At 44.8% G+C, this 20,482-nt stretch overlaps 1 protein-coding gene across 2 annotated transcripts; it reads right to left on the bottom strand.

Moving 5' to 3' along the window:
- Positions 1-5,534: 5,534 nt before the first annotated feature.
- nfil3-2 (nuclear factor, interleukin 3 regulated, member 2) lies at positions 5,535-16,783 on the bottom strand. 2 transcript variants are annotated; one of them, XM_086288352.1, is made up of 2 exons: positions 16,487-16,783; positions 5,535-10,151 (listed from the first exon to the last, which is right to left on the bottom strand). In XM_086288352.1, exon 2 carries the CDS (start codon positions 9,612-9,614, stop codon positions 7,743-7,745), a length of 1,872 nt encoding a protein of 623 aa, XP_086144478.1. In that variant the 5' UTR covers positions 9,615-10,151; positions 16,487-16,783; the 3' UTR covers positions 5,535-7,742. The 2 variants fall into 2 exon arrangements, with proteins under 2 accessions (XP_086144478.1, XP_086144479.1); XM_086288353.1 differs by lacking the exon at positions 16,487-16,783 and adding an exon at positions 15,259-15,655.
- Between the last annotated feature and the right edge of the window lie 3,699 nt (positions 16,784-20,482).

The following is a 20,482-nucleotide window of genomic DNA, read 5'->3' as shown; positions in this document are numbered from 1 at the left end:
GTTGGAAGGCTTCACATCATGACTGTTGATTTCAAATCCACTGGGGTGGTGCACAGAGGCTAAAACGTTTGGCCTCTGTGCACCAGACTTTGAAGGTTCTTAAAAATATACTGAAAGCTTTACTATTACACAGAGAAAGAACTGATACACTGTGAACTCTCTGACACTTTGTGCTCAAAGTCCCTTTGTGTTCCCGCTGTATGAGACCAGGCATCTCCCCCTGAGAAAGTGTCTCATTGGGCCACATTGGGCTGCAGTGAGTGTGTGGAGAGCTGCAGTGCGGGTGTGCCTAAAGCTGTGATGAATGCACAAACAGCACAATTTGTGGTATTTGTGTCACACCTACCGTTTATGACTTCTGTAAGTTAACCCACGGTTTTACCAAGGAAATGCAGGTGTGTGTGGGTGCTGCTTGTGTTGTTTAGGTGGGGCTGCAGCGGAGCGGGCATACTAAGCTGATTTTTCTTTTTTCTCTCTTTTTTTTCCTCCAGCTGCAGTTATTTGCTGTCCTCGCGGCCTTTCAGGAAGGAAGCCTGTGGGGCAAATGACACAGCAAGCTCTTTGTTTTACTCCCTGCAATGTTTTCCCACTCCCTGTCTGAGCCCTGCAGGCCTCCGTCATCATTCATTCTCTGAATCCCAGCCAAGCTCTTTTACTCTGACTCTGGCTGTTGTGAATTCATGCGTGCACACCTGCCGTTTCTTTCTCCCAGTTCCTCTCGTTCTGTCTAATATGAGCTGGCAGAACCTGGTGTTGCAGATAACACTCTCAGCCAGGTCGGTTGCTGCGTGCCAGCTAGGAGCACGCTCACTGCTGCATTTGCATTCTGCTTTGCTAAGGGGGAGGACTAGTAATGGGGAGCCCGCTGCACTGCAGGTGGCGACATGTAATTGGTGTGTCTTTTGTAGGATTTTATTCACACTGAGGGAAACTAGGACCGCAACTAGGGCTGGAATTTTTACTAAAATGGCTTTTCTAGATGTAATTTTTTCATGTTAGATGGGTTATTTTCTGTTCTCATGGGCCGGTAAAATTATATTACATTTGTAAAGCTCTGAAACAAAAGGTATCAATTAGAATACATTTTTTAAAAGGTCTGTGGTATTTTTTATGAAATGCTTTTAATTCTCACGTATAAGCAGAGGCTGAGGCTGCAGATCAACAGAAATTTCTTTATGAGTGTGTGTGTGTGTGTGTGTGTGTGTGTGTGTGTGTGTGTGTGTGTGTGTATGACCCAGTCAGCTCAGAGCTAAATCAAGGCCAGACCACTCCCTGTCCCGACTCTATTCACTCCACCAGCCGCTTCAAACCAGTCTGAATGTGGATGCACAACTGCACATGAAATGCTTCATCTTCGTCTCTCAATGTGAAAAACGTGTTTGCAAATGTAAAAAAGCTTTTTAAAAACTTCACCTAATTTCTAAACAGCTGAAGTAATGGTAATGCAAGAATGTAAAGCATTCATATACACATTAATAGTTTCTTTCTGATGTCTGAATGGATTGCAACACAACTTTTACATGAAACTGCCCCGGCTCTCGTTTTCCTGTAACAGCTTGTTAGACACGAGAATGTGACATTTATGATCTCACATGAGCAGGGGTGGGTGCCGAGGACTGTTGGCTAATACTGATAGCAGGAAAGTCAGGCTGGCCTAGAAACTTTGAAGTTGTTATGTGTTTCCATTATGTGCTCCACATTCATTGCCAAGAAAAAAAAAGTACTCAAAAGTGTTGGGCTCATATAATAAAGTCTGATAATATGAGAGAAAAACCATCTAAATGCAACATGACCTATAATATAATATAAGAAGGTTGCTGCCCCAAACTAACAACTCTGCTGTGCAGCATTTTTAACTGCTTCAGCAGAGCGACTGCCACATTGGTGGCTCTGATTACCCTAACTCACAATTGGGATGGTACTACAGCCACACTAGTGAAAACAGTAGTCGGAGATCACAGCATTGTGTGCAATGAACTTCCAAGCCAATTGTCTTTGGAAATGACAGCTTCAAAGACAGGGACCAATTCTGCATCCATTGACAGTCAGTTGCCATCTGAGAGTTTAGCATATCAAGGAAGCAATGAAACTGCGATAAAGAGAGAATCAGTCAGCAATCAGTTTGCCAGTTACATGCAATCTGTTTGTGGTAATTCAATGATTAACTGGAGACAAACTAGGAAAAATTTGCAAATCTGCTGCCAGTGCATTCGCAGAGATTCACATTCATAACTTCTATTCAGAGTCCAGCCAGGACGTTGTAGATTTGATATAAAGAATTAGAAATTCCTCCACAGATAGTGATATAGTTGCCTCCTCATGGCATTTAACTCCAAAAAAAGACAGGCACTCAGCAGCTTTGCATTAATATAGAAATATAATCATAAAACAAAAAGTTAGCAACTGTTTGGATCAAGACCTCCAATCTGTACAATACTGTTTTCAGCCAGTCCGAGTGAGACATTGAGATTGGTTTGGTGACAGGTTGCCCCCCACCAGGCAGTTGGCTTGGGATCATAGTAGCTGCCTAGAAGCTGAGGGTGTTGCACACATAACTTATAGACTTTGCCACAACGATTGACATTCAATCTATGACAGTGCAATTGCTGGTTGCTCTTTTCAGTCAGTAATGACTGAGATGTAATGTGAACTGTCCTGGTTTAGTTAACTTATCTAACCTGTGCTTATTATTTCTAGATTACGTCAAGTCGCTGTTTTGACTGAATACTTTGATGAAACCATTAAAAGCCCGAAGTTATCCTGGCATTCATGCTTGTGATGAATATATGTAAGCTCCTTGTCATACCCTGTGTATGCTGCTCCTTCTTTATACCCTACTCACTTGTGCTTTCTAGGGCTAATGAATCTGTATAACATGGATGAGATGTGAACTGTGCCGCAGGCTATGAGTTAGTTATGCAAGAAAAAAAGGGTTTTGGTCTTTACTTGCTCTTTTAACGGCCTCAAATAAATGTGGGGTCTTTTTCCCCCGAAGAAACACTTCAAAGCAGTGTTTTGTTGTCTTTATGTAACCACCATGTGTCATAGAGTTAGTGTAACAGACTCTGTAATAAGAACCTAGACTTGAGAAATGTGCCTTTAGGGTTCTGACTGACTAATTAGGTCAACAGCACTGTGCTATTGTGCGAATTCTGAATATATACACTCTGTGTTTGCATGAGCACATGTAATGTATGCTTATATGGACGTGTGTGTTTATGTAGAAACTGAAGAACATTTGCAAAGAGTCATAACTGCCCCCAATGACAAATGGAGGAAAATGGGCTTCTGTTGATTTACAGTGTGCAGACCGGGGCTTCTTCAGTCGTCTTACCTGAAGATGTGTTACAAATTTCTTGTATACCACTTCCCATCTTTCTCCCGTCAGCACAAACCAGTCACAGTAGATGGCCGCCCCTCCCTGAGCTCGGTTCTGTCTGAGGTTTCTTCCTGTTAAAAGGGAGTTCTTCCTTACCGCTGTCACCGAGTGCTTGCTGGCTTATAGGGTGCCATCTGATCGTTGGGGTTTTCTCTTTATTATTGTAGGGTCTTTACCTTACAATTTTAAGAACCTTGAGGCACCCCCCTCCCATTCCCTTCTGCTCTGTGCTCACATGCCTCTTTTACTCCTCCCACTGCCTTTCCTGCTCCACTAACCCTTTTACCCCAGACTGAGAAGGGGAGCCAGGTAACACGAGAGCCCTGTTTCTGCTTTGTTTGTCAAGAGTATCTCTGCTGCCACAGACAAACAAGAATGACACGGATGGAGCCTTAACCTTGATCGATCCATCTATCAGCACCCCCCACTCATCTCCCTCTCTCTGTGTCTCCCTCTCTCCCTGTGTTTCAGTCTCATTCTCCTCTCTTTTCCGTTGTTACGCACACTGACCTACTTTCCTGACCTGTTTATGCAGGCTCCGGTGGTGCAGCCATTCAAGTCAAATCAGGAAAATAAGAGACGCAGCAAAAAAATGCTGCCTGAGCTCTGTTATTCTCACAGGGAGTGTCACCTTGGAATGATCCTATGGGTGCTGGGTAGGCTGGCTATTATAAGGAATGCCCTGTAAGAGCCAAAATCCTATGAGATGATACTTTGTATACTTCTTTTTCTTTTCGTACATGTGTGCTCTTGGGCACTGGTGTGTGTGTGTGTGTGTGTGTGTGTGACAGTGCACTGTGAAAGGCACTGATGTGTCAGCCTCAAAGAGGTGCTTTGTTTGGAGGCTTAGATCAAGTTAGCCTACTGGGTTAACTCCCCCCAGTGTTGCTCCTCCCTTTGCCCTTTATGTTATTATGAAAATGACCCATTTTGCTTTAAAGGAGGGTGGGAAAGAAATGATCCAGACAGTTTCTGCATGTGACACCTGAGCCAAAGGGCAGTCTAGTGATCGATCCCTGAATATAGAATCCAAATACTAGTGCTGAACTCCGGCTAACACTCGCTTTGTGTTTAAACGGGGCTCCGTATAGCCCGTGAGTCTGAATGCGGACTTAGACAGGATTACACAGCAGCATTTTCTGTTTTAATACAATAAACGCACTGGGACTTGATCAGGAGGTTGGCAGGACAGTTGAGCTGGTGGCAGCAGTCAGAGGCTCAGACTGGCTCTGCCCTGGCTTTGTCCTCTGCATCACACAGCGCTGACTCTCACAGGTCAGATGCTGTTCAGTCCGGTCTGTGTTGCTCCTCTGCTATAAATATTCACCGACGTTATGTGGGGCACACCTGTTTAAGTTGTTGCAAATCTAAAGCGATCCCTTAACCTTTTGGCTGAACGTTTCACGTCAAGAGTGGGATAGAGTTGATATTTTTGTTTCATTTTAAAAGCCCTCAACGTCACGTGGAGAGAAATCAGAGGTTGAAAGCACGAGTCATAAGCCGCCAGAGAAGCCGTAATCAGAAGAACGCACGCACAAGTGTAATGTTTAGTGGTTATTTCATGCAATGAGCTTGGGTGTCTGTGTAGAAGTAGGCCAGTGTTACATCAGACGAGTTTTCTGGCGCCACCAGGCAAAGTGTGTCAGTGTGTTAGTGCGACGCTCCTCTCTCTGCAGATTGGTCTCGGATGCCAAAAAAGAGCAAGTGGGGACATTTAGCTAAGTACAAGGCTATCTCTGCTTAGTGAAAACAGGGTGTTCCTGCTAAACTTTTTGAGAACAGCAAGAAGGATCTTTATAGGAAGAACCTTTATAAACTTCAAGAAACACAAGAAAAATTGCTCTAATTTAACATGTTTGCGTTCTCATTGTGACTCACTCTCTTATGCCAATCACTGAGTAATTATTACCTAACTGATGACTCTTGCATAAGGTTCATGGATCATCATCTCAGTTGATAGCAGAAACTAGGCTGCCAGCTTGGATATGGTGCCTACAGACTGTGTTTTTGTACACTGCCAGCCAAGAGTTGTACACAGATCCAAACGACTGCTCACTTCAGTGTCAGCCGTGTGCAGCGGGCTGTAAAAGTCAGTGGATAAGGTGGATATGAACGTGCACGTAGCATCAATGTAGGTGCGATTGCATTAAGCCACCAAAACACAAACAAGGACAAACAAGAATTTTTCTTGATATGTTGACGGGTCAACATTATTTCTTTTTTATTTGAGTTTTCTTGAAATGCTCCCATCTTCCACAATGAACATTAGTGTCTTTACATATGTCAAAAGGAAGCGATGGTAATGACCAACCAGACCAACCACCACCCATCTCTACACACCACACTATCTTTGCCTTTTTTCTTTTCTTTTTTTTTGTCCTTGTCTTTTTCATTAAAACCATCAGCAAAACCACAAACATTACTGATTAATACACACTGAAAAGGGTGGGGGGAGCGTAATGAGGCAAATACATGTCATCACAGTCAGTAGGAAAAAAGACACAGTATAGAGGAAAACAGAACATCACCTCTTGACTATAAAACAAAACAAAACAAAACAGGATATAAAAACCAATGAAACAAACATTACAGTGTTGTTTGAGGGCGGGGAGGGGAAACTTTACATTTATACACAAGCACCAAAAAGCCAAACATGGTACATAGACTTTTTTCTTTTAAAAACTAGAATCCAGTGAAGGCAATTCAGCACTGCCCAGTAGCAGAACTACCACGAATAACCCCTGATAATGAACAACGGAGAAAAATGGGAAACAAGGGAAGTGCCCTCTCTTCGTTCATTTCAGAATTGTTTACTCGATCGAAGAGTTAGAGAACTTCGCTGTAGCGTCAGCTTATGAGCTGTATTAACTCAGTTACGCATGTTGAATGCGAGCCATAGGGGCCATGCTTGGTCACACTACAAAACCACTTTTTCATGACAATAAAAGTAAACAGTAGTTGTGGAGGGCTCTTTTCTTAGGTGTTTCCACAAGAGGAACTTTGAGACTCAGTGCACTGTAGTGTGTTTCATAAGAATGTGACTTAATTCCTCCTGCTTTCGTTCATGCCTCCCAAGCGTCCCATGTCTGACGTGAAAGTTCGAAATCAAGGCTGCAGTATGCATCTAAAAAGAGCTGTACACATTCTCCATCTATGTTCCTGTGGGCTTTTTCTACAGTGATGGGCGTGTGAAGGGAGGGGAAATAAATACACTGGGCCAGTGAATGGTAACAACAAGAAGAAGATATGGTCGATAAAGCTCAAATGAACTAAAGGCTCATAGCCTGCAGCTGGTGAAGTCCACCGAATATTTAAAGGCTGGTTAAAGGTAAGAAAATTCAAAGATTCTTTTTTCTTTTTTTAACGAGGCCTTTGCCTCAGGGAACAACACGTTCTCCATTCAGTGCTGTTGGCGCTCCAAAATGGACGGCCGTTTAAGTGTAAACTAGGCATTAACTAACCGATTAATGCTAAAGCTCAACAATCAAGTGAGAGGTGATTCAAATCGAATGGGTCCTGTAGCCACAGTAGACAATGAAGAGAGTCGATTCGAGACAGGAGGGTCGCTTTCAGAATCCTCCAAAGATTTGTTGCAGTTTTTTTTGTTTTGTTTTTTGTTTTTTTGGTTCAATTTGTATTCAAATTTGTTTTGTAAAATATATGTTTAAAATAGATACATATATTCATATATCACAGTACTATACAAACCAAGTGCTTAAAAAATAAAGGTGATGGTGATCTTTTGAGAAATAATGGAGATGACTGGGGAAAGCATGGGGTGGTAGAGGTAGGGTCTGGGAAGAGGTATGGAACTTCTTATTGATAGTATTGTTGGTGCTTCTTTGGTCGAGGGAATGTCCCCAGTGTATGTTTGCATTTGATTTTAATTAAGGCAGATAGCCATACACGTGTATGCTCCTCTACAGTCGGATATGTACCAAAATTTTAGCACTGATAAAGCCTGAAGCGTTTATTTTTCTACATTCTTTATTTGTGTTTTTGTTATCAAAATGTGCTTTCACTGATGTACTCAACTGTATATTGTTGGATGACAAAAGTAGAAAAAGTGGACAGTTCCATTCCTCTTCTCATCACATAAACAAAAGTGCATCTGTAAGTATGGAGAGGATGTAAGAAATTACAACTCTGTACAATATATACAAATATAATACAGCCCTACAAGATGATCAGCCTCGTTGGGTGGGAGTGGAGTAGAAAAGCTAAGTTTCCTGTCCCGAGGGCTGAAAAGGGGTGAGTCAATCATAGGGCAAAAGGCATGATGGCAGGGTAGTTCTTCGATGAGAAATTGTGTCTTTGAGTCATTGAAGTTGTCATAACGACTTCAACTAAAAGTCCATGTCACCTAATCGCGCCTCTTGTTCCTTCGTCCACCTGTCTCCTTTTTTCCACCTTCCTTCCTGGCCCCCTCCCCTGAGGCCGCCTGTTTACAACCTCCGCCTGAGCTCTCTTGCTTAATGTTTCGTGGGGGCGTCAGGGACAAGTAGGGATGCTGGGGGAGAGGTGGCGGCGTAGCGGAGGGAGGGGTGGTTGGAGACTCTTGGCCGGAGCAGTTGCTGCCGCTACTGCTGCTGCTGCCGGTGCTCATGGCCCGGTGTTTGAGTCTCAGTTTGTGGGGCAAAGCGGTTCCCCTCACCTCCCCCTGAGGGTCCCAGCACTGAGCCTGAGGGCCCTGGGAGGAGGGCAGAGGCGAGGCAGGTTGGTGGATGGTAAGATGCGGGTTGTGGAAGCTGCCCATTTCTGAGCACAACGAGGAGGGAAGCTCATCGTCGTCTGTGGATGCCTCTTTTTCTGGACTGCAAGGATCTCCTTCACTGGATGTGGCCTCCTTACAAGAGGAGGTTGATTGGCCTTGGTAATAAGCCTCATGCCTGGGCCCGCCCTCATAAGTAAGAACAGGTGGCTCCTCGTCTTGTGTGCTGAGGTATGAGTGAGGCTGCTGGAGATGGTGGTACAAGTGTGAGTGGCTGACACCCTCCACTTGTTTGTGGTGGAGCTCCGCAGATGAATCGCTCTCCTGATGCTGCTCCTGCTGCAGTTGCTGCTGGGGGAGTTGGCAAACACGGTACACCTGTCTCTCTCTAGCCTCATTACGGCAGTCTGAGAGCTCATACGGAGGGGAATCTAATGTCTTCCTCTCAAGCTGCTTCGTCACCTCGGCCACTGTTTCCGTGGAGCTCTCTGTAATGGGCTGTTGGCTAGCACACACTTGGCTGCCGGTGCTGCCCTGCTTCTGCACGTTCAGCAGCTCGGCATCCTGCGTCCTGGTCAAGGAGTCCACGGGATAAGAGGCACTGCTGGCACCGTACAGAATGACGCTCCTCTGGGCAGCAGGCGGATGAGAGGCGGCCTGGCTGACAGTGTTGATAGAGGTAACGGGCTCCTGATGGGGTTGGGGCTGTTGGTGAAGGTGGTGCTGCTGCTGCTCTTGGCTGTGATATGTAGCCTCTAACTCCTGAGAATGCTGCTGGATCTGGTGGTGGGTGGGCACAGAGGCCAGTCCACGGTGGATGTTAAACATGATCTGGGTGGTGGTGCCGTTGGCGATGTCCATCTCCAGCCTGTCACCTTCCTGCTTGATCTCAAAGGGGATTGGCTCTGGGCTGTCTCTGGAGGAGCCGTCAGACATGTCAGAGAGGGAACCACGTGGAGAGTATTTCACCAGCTGCCTGTGGCCTTCACTGCGTCCCGACTGCTCCGTTTCAGAGGAGTCAGAGTTCACCATCACCTGAGAACCACTAGAGTAACCACTGGAGTAGTACTGAGTTGAGGAGGAGGAGGAACCTCCATTTCCTGCGTTGCTACCCGCACTGATTTGTTGACTCTTTTCAATGTAGGAGGCAGTGCTTATTAAGCCGAAGCGCAGCTTCAGCTGGAGCAGCTCTGTCTTGAGCCTCACATTCTCATCGTTCAGTGCAATGACGCGGTTCTCCAGAACCATATCATTGAGACGCCGCTTCTCCCGGGAGCGCTTGGCGGCCTCGTTGTTTTTACGGCGCTTCTCCCAGTAGGAGGCGTCCTTTTTCTCATCAGAAATGAACTCCCGCTTTCGCCTGCAGGTCATGTTGGGCTTGGGTTTGATGAGACGCCCCATACGAGTTGGAGTCCCTTGGATAGAAGGCAGAGACTCTTCATAACCGCTGAAGGTCTCAAGGCAGTTTAGGTTATTCCCTGAGTTTTTGTTTAACGTTTTGAGAGCCGATGTTAGATTTTCCATTTTTGTCGAGAGGCAGCCAGTTTGAAATGTTGCTGGGTGAACTGAGTGAAGAATTAGGCCAGAGGTTAAAGGTGGGGGTGGGGGGAGGTTGGGGTAGTGATGAAAACAACTGGTCTCCCAAGGCTCTGGGTCTAGTTATTGTAGATGTGGTATACTTATGCCAGGTAAACAGTCAAGTGTCCAAATTAGCCAAAAAGATAAAGAACAACTGTAGCTCAGCATTAGCAACCCACATTTATCCACTTGAAGGGTTATCAATTCAGTGTCCGAGCTCCTCGGAGTACTACAGACCCAAAGCAGTTCAGATCAGTCCTTTAGTTCCCTCTTTTTCTTCCCAAATTCTTGCTTTAGTTGGTTGTTAAAGGTTTAGCATAGAGCACACGGAGCTAAACTGGCAAGGAGGTGTCCCAGATCTCCACGTAAACAGCAGGATGTAGGTCGGCCTGTCTACCTCAGCGTGTCAGTCTCTTGGGGAGCGCCGCTCTCCCTCCCTCCGTCTTTCTCTGTTCTCTCTGCAGTTGACTGCAAGATGAAAGCCTGCAGAGATAAAAAAACAGAAAAAAAAAAACATTTGTTAATCCACTGCTGACTGCTGCTGTTCCATCCTGCAGCCTCACATCAGAACTACAGTTATTTGAACTTTTTTTTTTTTTTTTTTATCATTTTCCAGCTTCTTTTGGCATGCAAAATAATATAATAAATACATATCTATAACAGAAAAGCTTTCCTCTGCTGTTGGGATGTCTGGCCTTTACTGAGTGTGTCGCCCCTGGCAACCAGTGAATAGATGCTAGACCTCACTGTCTGACCTTTCGGCCTTGCTATTGATCCGATCCGTCTGGAACCTATGACCCCCGGCCCGGTCATGTTGACTTTTGTGATGCAATGTGAGCAGTGGGTTCATCGCCAGGCTGATGATCCTGTTTTGTTTCAACACCCAGGATTTAAAAAACACACTTGTTCAACGCTGCATGCTAAAATGTCGCAAGGTCTGAGCTAATAAGGTTTTATGTAGGCGGCTGAGGGCAAAACTAAAGCCTTGTAAATTAAATAGAAGTATATCGCAATCGAGGCAGGCACACACACATGAAATAAAAACACAGAAATTGCATCAGTCTGGGACATGCTGAGAGCATGAAAACTAAACTGTTTAAGGATTAGCTCTTTTTTTGTTTTGCCAGATGAATATGTGGGCCAGACAGAGCAAACAGTGAGTCAGTCTCAGAGCCGTGGGGTTCCCTGACACACACACCAGACTGGCTCTCCACTGAGAAACCCCATCCACGAACACTGCTACCCCCCGCCTTGGTTCATCCGCACAGGAATGTGACAGCATTCTTTTCCGAAACAACTCAGTGCCAAATCGATGATGCAGAGTGAACAGATAAGGCAGACAAAGGCATCGTTAATGCAGGTCAAGGATAAAAAAGCTGAAGAGAGATATGGAGGTGTGGGGGGCAGCTGGGAGGTGGGGCTTTGATAAATATAGGTCAGTGGCCCCAGGAAAGAAGGGAGGCGGGAAGCAGAAACACAGGCTGGGATAACACAGAATCGTTAGATTGGGGGTAAAATGCGAGGGTGGTCAGACCATGGCGAGGAACACCTCAGCGCTCAGTAATTAGCTGAACAGGTGCACCTTTATACCAAAGTAGTACAATTCTGCTGATTTTGAGGCTACGCAGAATTAAGCAAATCAGCAATTCTTCTAAATGCTTCCATCTGTTTAAAGGCTCGGTGGCTCGGTGGTGTTCAAAGTCAGTTGGTTTGTTGGTCCACAACTTTGGATTGGAGCTAAGTATCTCAACAGCTAGGCCACATTTCCTACATTTTCTAGAGCTATCAAAATGGTTCAATTATCCCATTAAGCATCTCAGTATTGCCTGGATAGATTGGCACAGACTTTTTGTGCAAATTGTAATGATCTGTTACTCCCCCAATTTCCACACTGAGATTTGTGATTTCTGACAACTTTTGTGATTTGTAATGTGACCTGACAGACTCCTGTTGCAAAAATAATTAGGCAGCGCATGCAGTTGTTGTTCTTCTGCATGACTTGTTCTTTCAGAGGTGTCAGACAGCAACAATTCTCCCTGCTCTTAAATGAACTGGTCCAATTGGAAAAGCGCCTAAAAACTCGGGAGGTCAAGCTTATCAAGTTGCATAGAAAATGGAATGGTAATCTCATCCCAAGTGCAGCAAATCATCTGCATTTCCAGGTTGAAGTGCGTAAGCGCTGCTGTTACACTGTGACAATCTGTAATCTCATAATCTAGTGAGATATTTGCAGCGACTGTGCTCTGCTTGTCCTGTGGATTTCATATTGTTACGTAACTCCTCACAATAAACACGGATTTCAGCCCACTTTTTTTTTAGTTCTCATATACAGAAGAAACCAGACTAACTATAAAACAGGGCCACAAGTTTTGGCTTTTTGAAACTGTCTTTCAGAGTAATCCAATAAAAGCTACATTAGAGTTACACCATATTTGAAAGTCTCAGCTGAATGGTTTAAGGGTGTCCTCGTGAGCCTCCGACATGTGGCTGCTGGGCACGGCAACGCAAGAACGAGGGTAGAGACTGTTTCTCAGCCTGTCCCACTGACCCACAAACTGGGGACCGACCGCACTCTGTAAATACGTCTTAGCTGCCTCCAACTGTACGGCCTGCTGGAATATAGGTCAGCCCAGCAGTGGAGAGGTGAAGAGACAAGGGAGGGGCTGACAAAAAAGAAAGACAAAAAAAGAAAAGAAAAAAAGAAGGATGCATGGAAAATGAGAGCATTGTGCAAATATAGACAGAGGTGAGAGCAAGTGGAACGAAGACAAAGAAACGAAGAGGAATCAGTGAGGGAGAGTTAAAACAAAGAAAAGGGATGGAGATGAGATTATACTGTAGCTGGATGGGGGTGGGTGAGTGTTGGGGGGGGGGGGGGGGTAAACAGTGGCAATTGCGACAGTGTTGGTATTGCATCAGAAGAAGGATCACCCATAGCAACAAAAAGGGGGAGAAAGAAGGGGGTTAGCCAATCATATTGGACTTTGTCTCAATGTTTCTGGACCAGTGGCTTGACACGACCCGAAGCAGATGGTGAGAAAACCATGTTCCGTAACAAAAGGAGGGTCGACTGACGTCACGTGAACATTATTCCACATCTCGCCTACAGTCAGGACGAGCCAGACGCATGAATTAACTCCTCTGTTTAATTAACTCACAGTGGAGGCTCGTGCTTTTTTTTCTTTTTATTTGTCTCTCCCTCTTTTGCACCTTCAAATATTCAGGCTGTGTGAATGAGCATGAATCATAGCAGAAGGTGTTGATGCTCTTCTTTCACTACTGAGCCTGCGTTACGTTTCATGTGTGCGCCATCAGAAAGAAACAATAGATTTCACATCTCCAAAGATGCTTTAAAACCCACAAAGGCATCGCCGCCAAGAACGAAGCGCAAAGTGTTTCATTTTGCATGCGTTTGAACCACACTGCCTAACCTCTGCACACAGTTCCTCAACCTAGACCGCTCTTTCCAGTCTATCATCTAGTCTCCACAAGTCACTGCCAGGTTTCTGTGGCACTTGTGGAATGATAGCACGGTAAAAGAATCCAAGTCGCCCCCGCCCGCACAACCACAGGGGCCGAACCGCAAGAGTCTAAATGTGGCAGTGAGCTTTGGAAATAGTGAAGTCAGTTCAAAAGCCAGCACACGTGTTTCTGTGGAGCACTTCAGGAAATGGGTTGCAGGTCTGACATAAAAGGAGAAGGGTGTGTGCACATGGGTCGGGGGTGCACATGCTTCAGAGAAAAGGCGAATGATGAAACCGCTGTCCAACCCCCCCAACCAGCCATTCACCCTTAGGAAAAATGCAATTTAAGGCACATGGTGCAGTGCCCCTGGGGGGAGGGGGGGGGGGGGGGTCACTGGGCTACAAGTCTTTTTTTTTTGGGGGGGGGGGGGGGGGGGGGGTGTTAACTTTATATAAAGGCTTGGACAGCATGCCATCAAGGCAAGGCAGAGTCCTCTGTAAGCTTGTTCCATGAACACAGGCCATATCACTCTGGATACTCAGCCTCTCTCCAAAAGGAAAAAAAGAAAAAGAAAGCAGAGGGACTCAGTCCATGTGTTGCACCAGTCACATGTGCTCCATTGGCCTACTAAATGCTGTAATTCGCCTCTGTGCTGGATCCAAACCGCAGGACAATAACAAAGCACAAACCCTCATCTTTTATCATCTTACATGTGCCAGGAAACCCCGAGTAAGCCGAGAGGCCGCAAAGTAGGACAGCATGGAAACCACGCCATACTCCTGACCATGAACTCTATTTAGGCTGGATAAAGAAAGGTTTTATCTGTTTTATTTTTTCAGAACTAGATTAAAAGAGGGAGTTGGCTCAGTCGCGCAATGCAATGATGCAATAGTCGTGGAATGACATGAAAGTTTTTTTGTTTCTTTCTTTCTTCCTCTTTTCAAAAATGTACACGTGTTAAAATGAAGCTGCTCGCAGTGCCACTTTTCTATTTCTGCATGACCGCCTCGTTTCTTTGTTACGGCGGGGCGAGGATTTATTTTGGTGGTGTTCTGATTCTGCCTTCCTCGTCAGCAGCAGTGGTGCGCCTCATCCCCTCCTCTCCACCCACCCCAGGACAGATGTGACCTACATTCTTAGCTGGCATAGAGACCCAGTGTGTGCGCCAACCAATTGGCAGCGACCTCTGCGCAGCAAAGCGCAGCACTGCTTCGCCGCAGACTACGAGCTTCCGCAGATTGCATAATCTGCCCCTTTCTTTAATCCATTTGTTATTTAATTAATTTATTATGCAACCTGGAACCTTTGTTTAACACACCGCATATACACTGTGGCCACAGCGTGACCCCCAAACTGCGTGAAATCCCTTTAAGGAACGCATCGCTCCGCTGAGGACGGGGAAGCCGACCCACAGCAAAAACCTGAAATCATTTTTGTTTCTCTTTCTAAATCTGCTGTTTATACCATGCGGTGTGTAAAAACACCCGCACGCTGCTGGAGCGGAGATCTGGAAGAGAACAACGGGTACGATGCCCACGTGCTGTGTAAACCGCACAAAGCTGTTTGGGGAGATGAAGCCAAGGTGACTTTCAAAACAAACCCAAGCCGTAGAGTTACTTGTTACTAGCCGTAGAGTTACTAGTGCCTGAATTCAGCCCCCGCTCTAGTTGAGGAATGTTGCGGCTTCAGCCGGTGCTGACCTGCGGTGAAGCGCGGCTCATGTTCAACGTTATAATATCCTGATGCGTATTTACACCAGGCGGACCCACGGAAGACCCAGAAATAAATAAATCTGAGCCAGTGAGCAGCCCAGTCAGAGAAACATGTCCCCCCACATTCCTCCTTTGTTGGACCGTCTAACAAATCGTGTTCGTGCACAGCGGATTCTCGGTCATCTTAGGAAAAGCGTGTATCCCAACTCTGCCGCAAAATTTACCCACCGCCTCAAAATCGCCTTCCAAGCGAAACTCGACAAGCTTTCCACGCGCTGCCATATTTACGAAAAATAAGCACGCGTCTATTGTAGCTGTCTGCCGAGCTACTGAGGAACACCAAGAAACATCTGACCCACATTTGATCCAGATGTTCTGATCCACACACACACATACATACACGCGCGCCTCACCTCGCACTCGGCTGCACTCATCGGAGCCCGTGAACTTCACCATTCCTCAAACGCGATCCACGCTGGCTCCCATCAGTCCGAGCCGGGGTTGTAAACAAAGGAGAGACAAGCAGAGCCGAGCGTCCGTGCGTATCCACGCGATCATGCCTCGATCACGCGTGTCTGTGTGCTCCGGTTTGTATTGTGCTTGCTTCAGACTAATACGAGCCTACGGGCCACTAAAGGGTTAAGGAGGGCTGCACAGCCGCGTTAACCTTTACAAAGAGCTGCTACACGTGACAGAGAGAAGTGTGTCCTCGGAGCCTGCATGGGATTTTTCCAGCTGTCTGCACGGACTAGCCTACTAACCCAAAAGAAAGCGAGGACATATTTGTAGCTGCTCCAGAGCCCCGCAGCACGTAAACCCGACTCTTATTCACGCAGCTTTTGCAAAAACAACAACAACAACAATAATAATTATTGTGAATAATAATTTATTATTATTATTATTATTATTATTATTATAAGACCAAAAAGAAGGGTGTATAAGCTGGTGGAGTTCCCATTAATATCAAGTATTAGCCTATATATTTATTATTATCAGCCTATTTATAGGTCTGGTAATAATAACTGTTATTAAATATGATATAACTGCACCATGTATTCAGGTTAAATAACAATTACGTGAGCCACGTGTGTTACGAAAGCAGGTGTGCGGGTTAAGCACAGCAGATTGGCTCCTAAAAGCACCACAACAAACCATGAATATTCAATTTGGGCATGCGCGCTAAGAAGCGGATGCGTTGACCCTGCCTACAACTCCGCTCCACGGCGGGCTGTCCGCACTCACCTGCCCCTGCTTCCACCAAGCAGCCGCACCTTTTTTTTCTTTCTTTCTGAAGGAATCCCATAATCTTTTTGCAAAGCCCCCCGATCCCCCCCGGTCCCCCCACCGACTTCCTCCCATCCGCTTCCTCTCTCTGACACAGATCCTCATATAGCTCCATACACTCTCAAGGAGGCGGGGTACAGCCTCGCCTTGACATTGAGGCGAACACATCCAGGCACCAAAACAAATTGTAAACGCGGCGACCAGCTGCTCAGAGGAAAAAAGCAACTCAAGAATATATATATATATATATATATATATATATATATATATATATATATATATATATATATATATATGCTCTGATCCACACACACATACATGTATTGGGCATGTATGCACCAGTCAATAACAACTTACCTTTTTGCTTTAAAAGCGACAGGATCCACACACAGTCCGGCTCCTGCCCAACAGTCCGCTTTGCTGGCTCTGTCTCTCTCTCCTTACAGTATCTCCCTCTCTCTGTCACACACACACGCCGTTTGCCACTTTGAAAACACCAGCTCTCCCGATTAGTGCAGGTATATGCGAGAGTGAGAACACAGTGCCTTGTTTTGAGCGCGCTCCTCATGTCATGTTTGCTCCAATTCCTCCCTCCCTCCAACTCTCTCTCTCTCTCTCTCTTTCGCTCTCTCGCTCTCCCTCCGTGTGTGTGTGTCTCTGAATGTATGTTAGTAGGTCAGTTGTTGCATAACAGGACGCTTTGGGTGCCTAGTCACGTTTTTTTGTTTCTCTCTCGGATGTGGCCCCCTCCCTGTCTCTTTCTTCTTGCCTTCAAATCCTGTTTGGGGTGGGGGTGGGGTGGGGTCAGGGGTAGTGGGGGGGGGGGGGGGGGGGGGGGTTTCAGGGGGAGGAGACAGGTCCAGTAGGGGAGGGACTATGCTCAAAGGCAATTTCAGCCAGATGAGGGCATATGATATAGAGATGGCACGATACCACTTTTTTATGTCCGATACCGATACCGATATCATAAATTTGGATATCTGCCGATACCGATATGAATCCGATATAGTGTTTTTTAATCAACAAAACTGTTTTTTAAATATCTTGCTGCATTTTGTATAAGTTCATACTCAAGTTTAAAACAACAACTACACTAAAGCTATTCTGTTATACCTGTATGCAAAAAAAAATATTTCATATTTCAGCAATACTGATCAATCTAATAAACTTAAACCTACACCATCCTCCCTATTCTGGTATTTTAAAGAGTACTTAGCATAAATATTAAGCAACCTAACTAATAGGGTTCCAACTCCCAGCAACAACAAAAATAAATAAATAAAAAATAGGGAACCACCCCTCACGCTCCACCTCATGATGCTTAATCGCCGTAATCAACCTTAATTTGATGCAGTGTGAAAAAAAATGCACAGAAATCAATTATTTTTCAAGAAATATTAAATAGATTCAACATCTTTCTTCAACAGAATTGCAGACTGCACAGATGGTACCTTCCCAAAGGAAAAAGTACTATAGCTTACTAGGGTATATATATTAGACTTAATAGTTACTATATACAGTAATGGACTTCTATTCATTTTGCATCAAATTAAAACTTTGGGTGTCAGATAATTATTTATTAAAAGCTAGACATTTTAAATGAGAATAAGAAAGAAACGTATGTCTTTGTGCCCCCTTTTCCCTGTTAATGCCCTATCGGCCCCCCTGGCTAAACTTTGCTAGATCCGCCCCTGCACAGTTACCAGTCGTCAGCTACATAGAAAAAGATCCTGGAGTAGAAAGTAATATTAAATAAATTCTAACAACAGCTTATCAAGCTTAAACGTGCTGCTGTTGTTCAGCCGCTGGTTTCCTCTTTCTGGTGCAAAGTGGGCCAAAAGCAAACCAGAGAGACGGACTCGCGACAGAAAAGCCGATCAGCTGATCGTTAAGCAGTTTCATGATTGAAGTAGCAGCAAGAAGAGGCAGTCGTTTGTTAAGCTTAACGCAGGAATGCTTTACAAACATTCAGAGATGGACTTACACACTTGCTTTACTTCTCTCGGGATAACTTTGTCGGAGATGAAATGCCGGGTTGCTAGCGAAGCTCCAAATGCTATCCAGACCACCGACAGGTCCCGCATGCCACAGCGGCTCTATCACGTGATGCATACTGCTCTGACGTGCTAACGTTCTGAGGTGAGTTACGGCGTGTTGCAAGTTTTGTGAGATGCTTTCGTGATATTTAATGGATCGGATTAAATTTTTTATTTTTCTCCGATATCCGATCCAGTAATTTAGGTCAGTATCGGACCGATACCGATACGTAATATCGGATCGGTCCATCTCTAATATGATACCCATAATGAGATTGCTAGATATTGAAAAAGCACACACACACAGACAGGCTGGTCCGGGGAAATCAGAGTCGCATCCTCTGTGCAGATACCCAACTTGACATGCCTGCCACGCAGCTTCTTGAGTGTGCTAGTCAACCTGCTTTTAAAAGTGAAAAGATCAATTTGACATTTCAGCTGAGCCCGACAACACTGACAACACCAAAGCTTCAGCAGCTGGGCAGTTTGGCTTTAACGTTGTAATTTGCACTGTTGCCCCATTTTAACCATACGCCACAACCTTCTATGTAACCTGATGTGCACCTCCTGAGAAACGTAACTACACGTGTACCGCATAACACAGGTGTGGGCAACTCCAGGCCTCGAGGGCCGGTGTCCTGCAGGTTTTAGATGTCACCCTGGGTCAACACACCTGAATTAAATGATGAGTTCATTACCAGGCCACTGGAGAACTTCAAGACATGTTGAGGAGGTCATTTAGCCATTTAAATCAGCTGTGTTGGATCAAGGACACATCTAAACCTGAAGGACACTGACCCTTGAGGCCTGGAGTTTCCCACCCCTGGCATAACGCAACAACTTGAATAGTGTGGGAGGTTGGATAAAAGGAGTTTCCAGTTACTATGTAAGTTAGGACGACTGGAAATAAAGGGGCACCCATCCTACATGGGATCTGCAAAAGTACCCTACATGGCTTCTTACTGAGCACTGGGAAGCACAAGAACTGTGAGAAGTACAGTTTTTGGATTTAATATTCTTGAACATTTGAATATTTCCTCTTTGTATTATTTTATATCAACTTTTCACTCCATTTCCAAGTAGGATGCTTTAGAGCAGGGAAACACATTTTATATTGAAGACTACATAAATTTGATCTTAAGTGAATCTTCCCATCCTGTCTGCATAAAGACATTTACCTACGCATGTAATCCCAAAGCTAGAAGTGCAGTTCCAACAGCGTGTCCTAGATTTCCCACATGATATAGAAATAGTGCTGTAGTGAGTGAAAAAAATCTGAAAATCTAAATTATAAGAAATTGATGTGTAAAATTATAGAAAAAAATTGTGGTAGCTCACATTTTTTTGTTTGTGTACCCAGTGTAGAAAAACTGAAATTTCTTCAATCACTGGTGAAAAAACAGGAACTTCTCTGGTATTTAATGTTTAGTTATTACTTAATTACTGTGGTGGGGCATAGCCAAAAAAAGCTGTCAAATTTACATTTAAAATACATTTAAAAGTACATAAAGTTATGTCTTCTCTCACATTTTCCAACGCCATCCAGTGGGCCGAGTTTTTGGCGGGCTCATTTTGACCCCCAGGCCTTTTGTTTGATACCAGTGTTTTAGAGGCTATGAATACATGATATAAGTCAGCTTTAGAAATATCTAATTATTTAATCTTGTGTAAATCTTGGCAGTTCTTGCTGACATTAACATAAAAAACAGATATGTGAGAGGTAAAGCAGCATGACATTAAAAAATCTCTTAAAAAACAAGTACCAGTTTCTCCCACAGGAACTTACTTCAGTACTTTGAGGTCATGCTCGTGTATTTCTACCTCAGTGCACATTTGAATATAGCGTTTTAAATGTAATCCAACACAAAATAAGTCAAAGTTGACTTTCAGTAAAAAAGGCAGAGGTATTTCCAGTCTGCTGGTGCAAACTCAAACTGGAAATATGATTTAATTGAGGAAAAAACAATGATAAAAATAATGTCTTTCATTTTTCAAGTTCAGGCAACACGTGACGTGTGTGCGGCACGTGCTGCCTCTTTGGCCTCCAGCTACCTCGCCGATGGGGCAGTTTTGACTTCTTTTGTTGTCACTCAGGGAAGAACTTTTGGGCAAACCTGTGCGTGACCTTTAGAGGAAACCATGGACATTTTAGTCAGTGTTGCAAGTGGACGAACGCAAGTGAAAATCTTTAGTTTTGTTATGTTGGAGGTGTTTCCTGGCAGTCACGGTTCTTGCATTCGCAGAACTGCTCCGCGTACAGTATTTTCCCAAACGACTGTGCTCAATAATCCAGTCAAACCAGCTCACCTGGACTCAT

Source organism: Aulonocara sp. 'chitande type north' Nkhata Bay, linkage group LG4, assembly GCF_057382095.1.
Source record: "Aulonocara sp. 'chitande type north' Nkhata Bay isolate Kocher_YH1m ecotype deep benthic linkage group LG4, A_spYH_male_GT1.1, whole genome shotgun sequence".
NCBI lineage: Eukaryota > Metazoa > Chordata > Actinopteri > Cichliformes > Cichlidae > Aulonocara > Aulonocara sp. 'chitande type north' Nkhata Bay.
The sequence above is the reverse complement of the archived record's forward strand: the minus strand, read 5'-3'. Positions and strand labels throughout refer to the sequence as shown.

Excerpts from the sequence above, each read along its gene's own strand:
- nfil3-2 (XM_086288352.1), bottom strand. The coding sequence starts at position 9,614 with ATGGAAAATCTAACATCGGCTCTCAAAACGTTAAACAAAAACTCAGGG.